Source organism: Misgurnus anguillicaudatus, chromosome 20 (genome assembly GCF_027580225.2).
Source record: "Misgurnus anguillicaudatus chromosome 20, ASM2758022v2, whole genome shotgun sequence".
In the NCBI taxonomy this organism is placed as follows: domain Eukaryota; kingdom Metazoa; phylum Chordata; class Actinopteri; order Cypriniformes; family Cobitidae; genus Misgurnus; species Misgurnus anguillicaudatus.
The window spans coordinates 8,502,525-8,516,979 of NC_073356.2; the positions used below are offsets into that span (position 1 = coordinate 8,502,525).

General features: G+C 37.5%; 2 protein-coding genes across 2 annotated transcripts in view; one reads left to right on the forward strand and one right to left on the reverse strand.

Annotated features, from left to right (window-relative positions):
- gmnn (geminin DNA replication inhibitor) overlaps nucleotides 1-14,455 on the reverse strand; it is a 228,615-nt gene that overhangs the window by 120,550 nt on the left and 93,610 nt on the right. The gene's annotated exons all lie outside the window — the stretch shown is intronic.
- Nucleotides 1-14,455, forward strand: part of necab1 (N-terminal EF-hand calcium binding protein 1) — a 45,777-nt gene that overhangs the window by 26,103 nt on the left and 5,219 nt on the right. Inside the window, exons 7-10 of the mRNA XM_055219633.2 lie at nucleotides 3,512-3,633; nucleotides 6,186-6,262; nucleotides 6,681-6,734; nucleotides 10,650-10,762. Of these exons, the coding sequence (XP_055075608.2) occupies nucleotides 3,512-3,633; nucleotides 6,186-6,262; nucleotides 6,681-6,734; nucleotides 10,650-10,762 (366 nt within the window). The remainder of the gene's footprint in view (nucleotides 1-3,511; nucleotides 3,634-6,185; nucleotides 6,263-6,680; nucleotides 6,735-10,649; nucleotides 10,763-14,455) is intronic.

Genomic DNA, 14,455 nt, shown 5'->3' on the forward strand with positions numbered 1-14,455 from the left:
CCTGGTGTGCCTTTAAAGGTGCAATGTGTAATTTTTAGAAGGATCTCTTGATAGAAATGCAATATAATATACAAAACTACATTGTCATGGGTGTAATATGACCTTTTATAATGATTTGTTATGCTTTTAATGAGATGTTAGAATGAGATGTTTTTATCTACATGCACGTGGGTCCCCTTACGTGGAAGTCTGCATTTTGTGCCACCACGTTTCTACAGAAGCCCTTCACCGACAAACTTTTTTTTCTCCGACAATGACATGTTTTTCTGGTGGCGGCTACTGTAGCTTCTCTATGCATTTCAAAAGTGAAGGTTGAGCTGTGGACTGAGCTGTTGGTTGCAATTTGCAACCTCACCACTAGATGCCGCTAAAATGTACACACTGCACCTTTAAGAAAAGTTTAACTACCAATGAGAACGAAGCAGTGGAGTTCACGTCATCCTTCTCTCGTCAGTTACTGGCGTGGAAGGTATTCATTTGTTTATGACAAGCAAATTTAGAAACGCCTCATTGAAAAAGCGGGGCGACACAAAGCGATAACATCGCTGGCTGTCTGAATGCGGCATTAGAAAGTCACGTGACGTCCAGACCTGCATCGATAGTAATTCATCGTTTTTTAAGTCATGTGACCCACCAGGGGTGTTGGAGGGCAGGAAAGCTGCAGTTTGCACTGCAGACCAGAGGTGAAGTCAGATCATAGCATCTGTCAGAACATCTTTGTTCAGTGACGGTTCAGAAGGGCAGGCATGCGGTTGTGAGTTTAGCTGGGTTTTTAATAATCTGGCTAATTCATCCGTCACTGATCCTGGCGTTCCGATGCAGTTTTTAGCCGTGGAGGGTTTGATCCCCTCAAGATGTGAGTTACGCAACAGCATCTTTAGGGATAATGAGGAACCAACCGAGGCATAATTTTGACACCTGCCTGCCTCTGTTTATTTCATTGTCTTTTGGTTGAAATAGGCACAGCATTCCTGAACAATATAATAGATAGGTAGAAAGAAAAATTTGAATGGGTGTCAACAAGGACATGAATATTTAAGATTTTATTCTTCTTCTTCTTCTTTTTTTTTTTTACAACAAAAAGAGTCAAAAAGATGGTAAATGGTAATGGACTGCATTTATATAGCACTTTCATGGCCATCCAAAAGATGACCCTTTCCTGCTCTGGAAGAATGAAAATGGTTGAATTATTCGACTTTGGTTTAGGAAAGAAAGATCTTGTGCTGTCAGTGATGTTTGTGAATGCATTTTTATGGTGCCTGAAAACATTAAAGTGTCATTTGCATGTGAATAGTGGACGTATTTCTGCTCTAATGTGTGTCCAAATCGTGTTACAGTCACAAATTTTTTTATTTGTATCCATGGCACAAAATTCAGCTTTTTTACGTGCCTTGAGCACGAATGACGTCTTCGTGTAACTCGCACGAATTTCTATAAATAGTTTTTGGTGTCATTTTATGTATTGTTTGCGCTTTCTTTCCCTATTTTTAAATCATTGTTGCTTGGGGTTAGAGTTGGGGTTTGGGTTAGGATGTGTAAAAATTTTAAAACATTGAGAAAACGAAACAGAAAGTTGTGCAATGGACACGAAAAACTATAGAAATTTGTGTGCTTGACACGAAAAAGACACTCGTGCTAAGACACGAAAAAGCTGAATGTACACAAATTAATTAATCACATTTTTCGTGACTATAACATGACTTTACGTGAGATCAGTCTGTCTGGTATATATATAAAGACAATCTCCTGAACTCCAAACTAAATGTCAAAATGGGAAAGAAAGGTGATTTAAGCAATTTTGAGCGTGGCATGGTTGTTGGTGCCAGACTGGCCGGTCTGAGTATTTCACAATCTGCTCAGTTACTGGGATTTTCACGCACAACCATTTCTAGGGTTTTCCAAGAATGGTGTGAAAAGGGAAAAACATCCAGTATGTGGCAGTCCTGTGCCCGAAAATGTCTTGTTGATGCTAGAGGTCAGAGGAGAATGAGCCGACTGATTCAAGCTGATAGAAGAGCAACTTTGACTGAAATAATCACTTGTTACAATCAAGGTATGCAGCAAAGCATTTGTGAAGCCACAACACACACAACCTTGAGGCGGATGGGCTACAACAGCAGAAGACCCCACCGGGTACCACTCATCTCCACTACAAATAGGAAAAAGAGGCTAGAATTTGCACAAGCTCACCAAAATTGGACAGTTGAAGACTGGAAAAATGTTGCCTGGTCTGATGAGTCTCGATTTCTGTTGAGACATTCAGATGGTAGAGTCAGAATTTGGCGTAAAACAGAATGAGAACATGGATTCATCATGCCTTGTTACCACTGTGCAGGCTGGTGGTGGTGGTGTAATGGTGTGGGGGATATTATCTTGCCAAACTTTAGGCCCCTTAGTGCCAATTGTTCATCGTTTAAATGCCACGGCCTACCTGAGCATTGTTTCTGACCATGTCCATCCCTTTATGAACACCATGTACCCATCCTCTGATGGCTACTTCCTAAAATGGCCCCCACAGTCACCAGATCTCAACCCAATAGAGCATCTTTGGGATGTGGTGGAACGGGAGCTTCGTGCTCTAGATGTGCATGCCACAAATCTCCATCAACTGCAAGATGCTATCCTATCAATATGGGCCAACATTTCTAAAAAATGCTTTCGGCACCTTGTTGAATCAATGCCATGTAGAATTAAGGCAGTTCTGAAGGTGAAAGGGGGTCAAAAACAGTATTAGTATTTAGGATTTTCATGACAGTAAAGATTAAAGGGAGGATAATTTTAAACAGACTTGGGGTAGGCTGCTTCATCTTGGGCTAGTAAACACCATACTCACCACTTAAAGTCACAATATGTAGGTTTTCACCTCTAGAGGTCACTATTACACAATAACAAAGGCAAATTTCTCTGGATTTACAAATCCATGGGAACTTCTGGGATAATGTAAGTGCACCACTACATAAATAAAAATATTGTGTTTTTTTGTGTGTGTGTGTGGATATTTTATTACTAAAATCTTACATATTGTGGCTTTAAAACACACTGAGCACTGTAGAGAAACACCGAAATCACCCATAACATTAGGAACTGGTAACCACCTGTAACACCCTAACATTGTGATGGTGAGTTTTGCACAGACAAGAACCTCTCCAATTTTGTGTAAAAATGTTTAATTTATGCTTTATTTTAAATACTTTGCATATATTTAGGTCGCAAGCAATTGGATTCCTGATACTTAAACGTGGCCTAACCTATTTACAGTAATTATTTATTATCATTGATTCACCTGCAGCTATGTTTCATGTGATTGTTTCTGATAGGTGTTAAATTCCCAGAAGAAATTTGTGGGTTAGCCATATGTGATACTGACAGCTATTTTTGGCCTCTCACATCCGGGGGGAAGAATAATTTGAAGCTAATAATGAGATGAATAAACAAACACATTCCTCAGCAGCTGCTCAGTGTTTGTGTCGGTTTCATGTGTCTGTTTTGCTGGTGTGTGTGTAAATTACAGACAGGCGCCGTTGAAGCCCGAGGTTCTGTCCATTCAGTGGTCCGGACGGAGATCTAATCGGAGACTTCAAAGGAATAACAGCTTGTCTCCAAACAACCCTCTTCTGAACCTGGTCAATTCAGGTGATTATTCTGAGACACAAACCTAAACCCAGTGGCATTCAGATGATGTTTATGAAGGAAATCATGTTATTATTTTAGTAAAAAATAGTTTTTAGATTTTTTGGCAAATCCTATTTATGTTCGGTTATTTAATTTTAAAGCATCAAATACCAAAGTCATGATTTAAGAAAACGGTGTACAGTTGAATGAAAAACATATGAGCAATAAAATGCAAATGTCAATCTTATCATGAAAAAATTATGAGAATTCTGGTTCAAATTTTAACCAATTCAATTTTTCCCCATTCTGTGATTTGTTCACAATTTCAGGGGCTAAATTGGTCCATAGTTTCCATGCTAGACTTGCAGCATGAATAAATTTGCGCGCAAGGCAGCATGGGGAAACCCAGGCTACACACAAATATTAAAATAAAATATTTTTTAAGACATAAATTATTTTCATTTGTTAAGTATCATTGCTTGTGGTTTGTGAAATTTTATTCACAGAATTCCTACAAAGTAGTGCACTGAAAAAAATAACTTTTTGGTGTAGTAATATATATTAGATTAACTCTTAATATTAGAAAATTTCTACATAATAATATTAACATTTATTGAGAACTATATTTTCCTAAGTAAAATGATGATAAATACACAATTAATTCATGTAGAAAATGAACTGTGTGGGAATAGTAAGTCGTACAAGATATTTTCTTGTATTATTTAACTGTTTTATAGTCACTGCATATACACTGAAAAAATTATTCATTGAATTTAATCCATTTTTTTAAGGTAAGTGGTTGCAATCAATTTATTTAAGCTACATTTAAACAAAAGTTTTATATTTTATTTTCCTTTAATAATCTTTTTTGTTTAAATGTAGCTTAAATAAATTGATTGCAACCACTTACCTTAAAAAATGGATTAAATTCAATGAATAATTTTTTCAGTGTAGTCCTAAAATAATTAAGTAAATTTTTATCAAAATCTTTAGCAGATTCAAGTAAAAAATCTTAGTTAATTTAACTTAAGAATATTAAATCTATTAAACAAAAAAAATCAAGTAAAATTAACTTACATTTATTTGCACATGCTGTAAGGAATACCCACAATCCTTTGTGCCTGAATATGTTTATTTTCTATGCTTTATCACAGAATAAAAACTGATAAGAACTTTAACTACTTAAATATTTGTTAAAGGAACATTATGTAAGAAATTTATATCAATTAATCATAAAATGGCCCTGATATGTCACTAGACATTAAGAAATCATTTTCATTTCAAATACTCATATCACTGACAACAGTGCTCTGGCCAGGATATTGTCATTTAAAAAGTGGAGTTGCAGCCCTCAACTGATGTTTATGTTGTCATGTTGTGTATTGGCCACCAGTTGTGTGATTGCAGTACCAGTTTTAGCCACAAGTTTTGTGATTGCAATACCAGTTTTGGCCACAATCCTACATACTCTTCCTTTAATAAAATGTCATAAAGGTTTAAGGTCTTATATTATTGATGTTGTTTTGTTGTAAAAGATCATTTTGTGAAGTCACCGTTCAGGTGATCAGTGTTTCGTTACATGAACCCTGTTCAGAACATTATATTGTATTTCTCTCCACAGTGCTGACAATGCATGTCAAAAACACAGTTTGTGTGCATTTCTGTTCAGAATCAAGTTTATTCAATGACTTTTAGTCAGTGATGAATTTTGTGTTATAATGCCATTTATAACACTAAAAATAACTAAGTCCATAGAACTATGTTAAAGAAAATAACACATTAAATCCGATGTATTTAATATTTTTAGGACAGCAATGTTTCAATTTTCAAAAAAAACCTAATAGACTTTACCTAAACTATTAAAATAAATCTAACTTCTAAAAAAAATTATGAAGTAACATTTACTTAATTATTTAAATATATTTTTCATGCAATATTAAGTAGATTTTATTTGATTTTAGTAGGTAAGTTGTACTTTAAAAAAGCAGTAAATTTTACTTAAAAAAAGTTTGTGCAAATTGTTACGAGGATTTTTTTAAAGTAAATTTTACAAGTTGTTTATTATCACTCTGTTCTTTTTGTGTCACATTCTTCGCATGTGCATATTTCTCATATCTAAAACAGAAAACACATGCATAGACTGTTTTTTTCTGATGTTTTGACAATCATTAAAAATCATTAAAGGTTTATTAAAACATAAACAGATGTTTCAATATATTGGCAATAAATACATTCTCTGAGAAATTATATTTAAATTTGTTGACAGAAAATGTAAATTTCATAATGCTGGAATTGCTCATATTTGAGCTCATTTAACATAAAAACAGCTTATTTGACAATGCAGCGGACATTGTGATGACGTGACTTTAGACGTAGAGTTTTACAAAGCACATTATTTGAGTCACTCACGCACTTACCATGAAAACATGGCTATGCTGCCAAAATCAAACCCGGTTCATTTGGTAAAGACATTTAATGACATAAAATCTGAGAGAGAGAGAGAGAGAGAGAGAGAGAGAGAGAGAGAGAGAGAGAGAGAGAGAGAGAGACGTATCTGATGTGTTTCTCTGCAGGTTTGTTTGAAGAAGACAACCAGTGGATGACTCAAGTCAATAGACTGCAAAAGCTGATTGACCGTCTCGAGAAAAAGGCAACACACGTCTACACATGATCTCATTCTTTCTGTTTATTTCTTTATTACTCAACAAAAATCTAAGTCTATTTTTGGACAATTATTTATGAATTTACTTGTATATCAATGTAGTATTTGTTGTACTCCCATTAAGTCAAGTCACATTTGTAAAGTGATTTTTTTACAATGTTTATTGCTTCAAAGCAGGTGAAGAAAAAAAGTGTAAAATAATTCATTTATTATAAAAAATTAACATTAATTTATGATGGTTTAAATGCTAATGCTAAGAATCATTTAGAATAAATACTAATTTGTCTGTTAGATGTTTCTTTAATTTTTTGTGTCACTTTGATTTTGTTGTATATTAAAGCTGACTGTTTTGGTGAGATTCATATAAGGATGTGTGCTAGAACTGAGGTTTGTTCTCTATTCTCAGGAGCTTCGTCTGGAGCCTGTGGAGGACGAGGTGTTGGAAAGCACCACCAAATCAGTAAGTCACTTACAATCTCTCTGTCTCTCATCATACAGTCTGAGAATCATTCACACAGATGCCTGTCGTCTTGGAAACAGTGGCGATCGAAAAACTTGGTCCAGGTTATTCATTTTCTTTCATCTTACTATCGCTCTCCTCTTTCATTTGACCCAGTCGTCTTTCGCTGGTTTTTTTCAGGGCATTTTTCTCTCAGGCATTACAGGATGCTGTTGACAGACTGTAAATAGGAGGTTTGCGTGTCTGTGGCTCTGTGTTTGTTAAAGAGCAATGAGAAGGATATTCAGGCCCCCGTGGAGCCCGTAGCTGTAAACAGTTATGTGCGGCTGCCCGCAGAGGCACAATACAACATTATATTGGATGCTGAAGCATAAAATTACCAACAAATGAGTAGTGTGCACATTTGCACCACTTTAAATAACACTCCCATTCAATTTCTCATGCCTTTAATAGCAGCTTAAACATCCTTTGTCTTTGCAAACATCCTACAAAATGGCTGAAGTGCTTTTAAACTGGTTCTTCATTTTCATTCGCTTTTGAAATTGGCTCACAGAAATGGCTGCTTTGAGATTTCAAAGAGGGAATTTTAAGCTTGATGGTGGTTATGGCATTCTCAGATTAGCAGGACTTTTTAAACTTTTATTTTTTAAAAAAAAACATTAAAAAAAGCTTGTCAATGTTTTGTACAAAGCTTGCACACACTTTGCAAATGTTTTATTTGTTCTTAGGGTTTTAGTCGACCAATTACATTGAATGAATTGAGTGTTGTTACGTGTTGTGCGAATGACGCAATCTGTCTGTTAAGTAAATGCAAAGACACGATAGACATCCTGTGGGCGGTTCACACAAATGAGGCGATGTGATTTGTGTGAATGATGTGATTTGTGTGAATGACGCGATTCGTGCAAATGACGTGATTTGTGCAAATGAAGTGATGCGTGCGAATGAAGCGATTCGTGCGAATGACGCGATCTGTCTGTTAAGTCAATGAAAAGACACGATAGACATCCTGCGGCGCCGTTCGCACAACTGAGGCAGTGTGAATGACGTGATTAGTGTGTGACGTGATCCGTGCGAATGAGCGATTTGTGCAAATGACGTGATTTGTGCGAATGACACGATCTGTCTGTTAAGTCAATGCAAAGACAAGATAGACATCCTGTGGTGCGGTTCGCACAAATGAGGCAGTTGGAATGATGTGATTTGTGCGAATGACGCGATTTGTGCGAATGGCGTGATTTGTGCGAATGACGCGATTTGTGCGAATGATGCGATTTGTGCGAATGACGCGATCTGTCTGTTTAGTCAATGCAAAGACACGATAGACATCCTGAGGTGCTGTTCACGCAAATAAGGCAGCATGAATGACGTGATTAGTGCGAATGATGCGATCTGTGCGAATGACGCGATTCCTGCGAATGATGTGATTGTGCAAATGACGCGATTCGTGCAAATGACGTGATTCATGCAAATGACGCGATCTGTCTGTTAAAGCAACACTAAAGACTTATTGCTCTTTGCTCCCCCTACAGGTTAGAAGCGTAATTGTTCATTACCACTGTTGTAAATACTGCAGCATAGCTGGCTCTGATTGGATTGTAGGTCTGCCGTAAAGCAAGTTTTTGTAGTTTTCACTCGAACTACAGGACCGCTACCCGACGGTTGGAAACTTCTTTTGTGCGGTTTTGGCCGATAGAGGGCTGCAAAGCGAATGTGAAAGTGCCGTTCACCCTGTGGATGAACCACTGAAACTTTTTTGAAACGTTATTTTAAGGTAAAAAAAAAATCTTTGGTGTTGCTTTAAGTCAATGCAAAGAAACAATAGACATCCTGCGGGCGGTTCGCAAAAATGAGGCAGTGTGGATGATGCAATCCATGCTAATGACGCGATCCGTGCGAATGACGCAATCCGTGTGAATGACGTGATCCGTGCGAATGACGCGGTCTGTGCGAATGACGCAATTTGTGCGAATGATGTGATTCGTGCGAATGATGCAATCTGTCTGTTAAGTCAATGCAAAGACACTATAGACATCCTGCGGCGCGGTTCGCGCAAATGAGGCAGCATGAATGACGTGATTAGTGCTAATGCGCTATCTGTGTTAATGATGCGATCTGTGTGTATGTCACGATCCGTGTGAATGACACGATCTGTGCGAATGATGTGCTGCGAACAGTTTGACGCCTGTACCGTGTGATTTGCTTGAGTTGAAAAATTGGAACTTTGGCAGATATTCGCGTTGCATTAACCAATCCGAAGCTTGCTCTAGGGTGGTGATGGCGCAGTAGATAAGACACCCGCCTTTGGTGTGAGAGACCCGGGTTCGAATCCACTGTGACACACCATTGTGTCCCTGAGCAAGACAACTCCTAGTTGCTCCAGAGGCGTGCGACCAAAGCAATTGTAAGTCGCTTTGGATAAAAGGCTCAGCTAAATGAATAAATGTAAATGTAGTGATGTGATTACGGTGTAGGGAGTGGAGGCAGAAATATGAAACAACAATCAGGGACAAAATCATCGTCGCTGTATGTGGACACCCAGAGCTGTACAACACATCTTTGTACTTTTATAGACACAGAAATTAAAAGGATCTTGCTACTCAATTCCTGCTCTACTCAATTTGAGCTATATATATTTATAAACATATTGAGACTACAAGTTAGCTAAAGTGGCAAGTTGAGCGTGTTCGCGTCTGAATTTCACACACAAATGACTCAAATTTTATGTTCGAATGAAGCAAGTTAACTCAAAATGTTCAAGTGTCCTACTACACGCGAAAAGCGCAGTTTATTTGCTTCATTCGCGTCTGGTGTGAACGCACATTGGGGGGCAGGACAATTCTACAGGCCCACACACTATTGGGGCCCCCAAAGATCATTTTTATTAGTGGTAACTTCTTTTATAGGTCCCAAAATTTCTAGTGGCAACGCCGTATGCTACAACGTATGGTATGCATCTATGTGTAGGCTATGCCGTAGGCTATTAGACCTAGCTGTCTGCTGATACTCTAATGAGAGTTAGTTGACATGTAGTTGCAAAGTTATTTAGAGTTAGCAGAAGGTCAAAAGCGTTTACAGAATTTTTATTTTAAGATGAACTGCTCTTTTAAGGATGCATGTGTGTATTTGTAAGCCATAGAGAGAAAGGGTATTTGAGACTGAGATGAGAAGTGACACCAGTGCAGTGCCTGTGGAGAGGTCATTGTTTCCCGCAGGGTGAGAACTCTCACTTTCTGTTGCCTTCAGACCTCATTTACCTGTCAACATATTTATACCATCCCTGTTTTATATAAAGGAACCATTATGACATGCTTCTTCATGGCTCTACCTGACGCTTGACCCCTGAGGTGAACATTTTGTGTAGTAGTCAATAAAAGATGACGCCATCAACCGAGCTACTCACAGATTGATCCTCCAAGATTCAGTTTTGAACCCTGAACTTGCATTGGCACGATCTTGCAATAAAAAAATTTCATGTACAGATTTACCTTCAACTCTAAATTAAACATTATCCACAACCTGTTTTTATTGCACGACTTGAATCGTGTGAATTTTGAGTGTTGTAACTTCGCAGATATATTTTATGCTTAAACAGCAACATTAAGGTTAAAAAAGTGAAATTCCACAAATTTCATAATTAAGATGCATTTTCTCATAAAACATGCCCTTATATACTTCACTTAGACACATTTATGGCTCTTCTCTTTTCTAATCTCTTTTCTTCTATGGTCGTCTCTGTGTTTTATTAAGACTCTTAATCATAGACATCTTCTCATAATCAGATCTTTCATCAGGTCTAATGTACATTAATTGGGACTTGCTCGTGTACTGATCCAGGAACAGTTTTGCAGACTTTTATAAATAACTCTGAATGTGATTTCTGGCTGCTCTCTCTCTCTCTCTCTCATGTTCCAGCACATTCTGATCGTACAGAGGCAGCTCTCTGTGCTGGAGGATGAAGTGGAAGAGTTTCGTTTGGCTCTCAGGCAGTATATCGACTGTGCCAGCATCCAGACCGGCTGCCTCCAGTGAGTTCACACCAGCACTGCATCAGTGTAAAGATCTGGACTAGATTTAAGTAAAAATGTAAAGGTTCATACATCAAGTATTAACATAATACATTAAATATTATCCTTAACCAGTGGTGGGTTCTAGCATATGCAACACACTCATTTGTCTCCTCTATTTAGATTTCAGATGCATGCTACACTTCTGCATTACTTTTCTGTGGCTTGTTTTCAGTTTTTCAGTAAAAATAATATAAAACATGCAACCTGTCTGTCTTTGCATTTATCTATCTGTCTGCCTGTCTATGTATCTATCTGTCTGTCTGTCTGTCTGCCTGCCTGCCTGTCTATCTGTGTATATGTCTGCCTGACTGTTTATCTATCTATCTATCTATATGTCTGTCTGTCTATGTATATATCTGTCTGTCTATCTGTGTATATGTCTGCCTGTCTGTCTGTCTATGTATCTATCTATATGTCTATCTGTCTGTCTGTCTGTCTGCCTGCCTGCCTGTCTGTCTGTTTATATATCTATATGTCTGTCTGTCTGTCTATGTATCTGTCTGTCTGTCGTTGTATCTATCTGTCTATCTGCCTGTGTATCTGTGTATATATCTTCCTGTCTGTTTGTCTCCGTATCTATCTGTCTGTCTGTCTGTCTAACTATATGTCTGCCTGTCTGTCTATGTATATGTCTGTCTGTATATCTGCCTGTCTATATCTGTATATGTCTGCCTGTCTGTCTGTTTATCTATCTATATGTCTGTCTGCTTATCTATCTATATGTCTGTCTATGTATCTATCTGTCTGTCTGTCTTTGTATCTTTCTTTCTGTCTGTCTGCCTCTCTATCTGTGTATGTCTTCCTGTCTGTCTGTCTATCTATCTATATGTCTGCCTGCCTGTTTATGTATCTATTTGTCTGTCTGTTTATGTCTATATGTGTATATGTCTTCCTGTCTATGTATGTATTTATCTTTCTGTCTGCCTGCCTATCTATCTGTCTGTCTGTCTGTGTATATGTCTTCCTGTCTGTCTGTCTGTCTGTCTGTCTGCCTGTCTATGTATCTATCTGTCTGTTTATCTATCTATATGTCTGTCTCTTTATCTATCTATATGTCTGTCTGTCTATCTATCTATCTGTCTGTCTTTCTGTGTATATGTCTGTCTGTCTGTCTGTCTATGTATCTATCTATATGTCTATCTGTCTGTCTGTCTGTCTGCCTGCCTGCCTGTCTGTCTCTTTATCTATCTATATGTCTGTCTGTCTATCTGTGTATATGTCTGCCTGTCTGTCTGTATGTCTATTTATCTATCTATCTGTCTGTCTGTCTATATGTCTGTCTCTTTATTGATCTATCTATCTGTCTGTCTGTCTGTCTATCCATCTGTCTGTCTGTCTGTCTTTGTATCTATCTATCTGTCTGTCTATCTTTGTATATGTCTGTCTGTCTGTCTATGTATCTATCTATATATCTATCTATCTGTCTGTCTGTCTGTCTGTCTCTTTATCTATCTATATGTCTGTCTGTCTATCTGTGTATATGTCTGCCTGTCTGTCTGTATGTCTATTTATCTATCTATCTGTCTGTCTGTCTATATGTCTGTCTCTTTATTGATCTATCTATCTGTCTGTCTGTCTGTCTATCCATCTGTCTGTCTGTCTGTCTTTGTATCTATCCATCTGTCTGTCTATCTTTGTATATGTCTGCCTGTTTGTCTATGTATCTATGTATATGTCTATCTATCTATATATCTGTCTGTCTGTCTGTCTGTCTATATGTCTGTCTCTTTATTGATCTATATGTCTGTCTGTCTGTCTATCTATCTGTCTGTCTGTCTTTGTATCTATCTGTCTGTCTATCTGTGTATATGTCTGCCTGTCTGTCTGTATGTCTATTTATATATCTATATGTCTGTCTTTGTATTTATCTATCTTGTCTGTCTATCTGTGTATATGTCTGCCTGTCTGTCTGTATGTCTATTTATCTATCTATCTGTCTGTCTTTGTATCTATCTGTCTGTCTTTCTGTGTAAATGTCTGCCTGTCTGTTTGTCTGTCTATATGTATATCTATCTGTCTGTCTGTCTATATGTCTGTCTGTCTGTCTGTCTCTCTGTCTGTTTATCTATCTATATGTCTGTCTGTCTGTTTATCTATCTATATGTTTGTCTCTTTATCTATCTATATGTCTGTCTGTCTATCTATCTATCTGTCTTTGTATCTATCTGTGTAAATGTCTGCCTGTCTGTCTATGTATCTATGTATAGGTCTATCTATCTATCTATCTGTCTGTCTGTCTGTCTGTCTGTCTGTCTGTCTGTCTGTCTGTCTGTCTGTCTGTCTGTCTGTCTGTCTGTCTGTCTTGTCTGTCTGTCTGTCTGTCTGTCTGTCTGTCTGTTTATCTATCTATATGTCTGTCTCTTTATCTATCTATTTGTCTGTCTTTGTATCTATCTGTCTGTCTATATGTGTATATGTCTGCCTGTCTGTATGTCTATTTTTCTATCTATATGTCCATCTATCTATCTATCTATCTATCTATCTATCTATCTATCTATCTATCTATCTATCTATCTATCTATCTATCTATCTATCTATCTATCTATCTATCTATCTGTCTATCTATCTATCTGTCTGTCTGTCTGTCTGTCTGTCTGTCTGTCTGTCTGCCTGCCTGTCTCTGTATCTATCTGTCTGCCTGTCTGTGTCTATCTGTCTGCCTGTCTATGTATGTATCTATTTATCTGTCTGTCTGTCTGTCTGCCTGCCTGCCTATCTATCTGTCTGTCTGTCTGTCTATATGTGTATATGTCTGCCTGTCTGTATGTCTATTTTTCTATCTATATGTCTATCTGTCTGTCTATATGTGTATATGTCTGCCTGTCTGTATGTCTTTTTTTCTATCTATATGTCCATCTATCTATCTATCTCTCTGTCTGTCTGTCTGTCTGTCTGTCTATGTATCTATCTGTCTGCCTGTCTGTGTCTATCTGTCTGCCTGTCTATGTATGTATCTATTTATCTGTCTGCCTGCCTGCCTATCTATCTGTCTGTCTGTCTGTCTATGTATATGTCTGCCTGTCTGTATGTCTATTTTTCTATCTATATGTCTATCTATCTGTCTGTCTGTCTGTCTGTCTGTCTGCCTGTCTGTCTATGTATCTATGTATAGGTCTATCTATCTGTCTGTCTGTCTGTCTGTCTGTCTCTTTATCTATCTATATGTCTGTCTGTCTATCTATTTGTCTGTCTGTCTGTCTGTCTTTGTATCTATCTTTCTGCCTATCTGTGTATATGTCTGTCTGCCTGTCTGTCTGTATGTCTATTTATCTATCTATATGTCTATCTGTCTGTCTGTCTATCTGTGTATATGTCTGCCTGTCTGTCTGTATGTCTCTTTATCTATCTATATGTCTATCTATCTATCTATCTATCTATCTATCTATCTATCTATCTATCTATCTATCTATCTATCTATCTATCTATCTATCTATCTATCTATCTATCTATCTGTCTGTCTGTCTGTCTGTCTGTCTGTCTGTCTGTTTGTCTGTCTGTCTGTCTATGTATGTATGTATCTGTCTGTCTGCCTGTCTTTCTGTGTATATGTCTGCCTGTCCGTCTGTCTATGTGAGTACACTTACAGATCTGTCTGTCTGTCTAATTGTCTCTGTCTGTCTATCCGTCTGCCCTCTCTCTTTCTCTAATGTA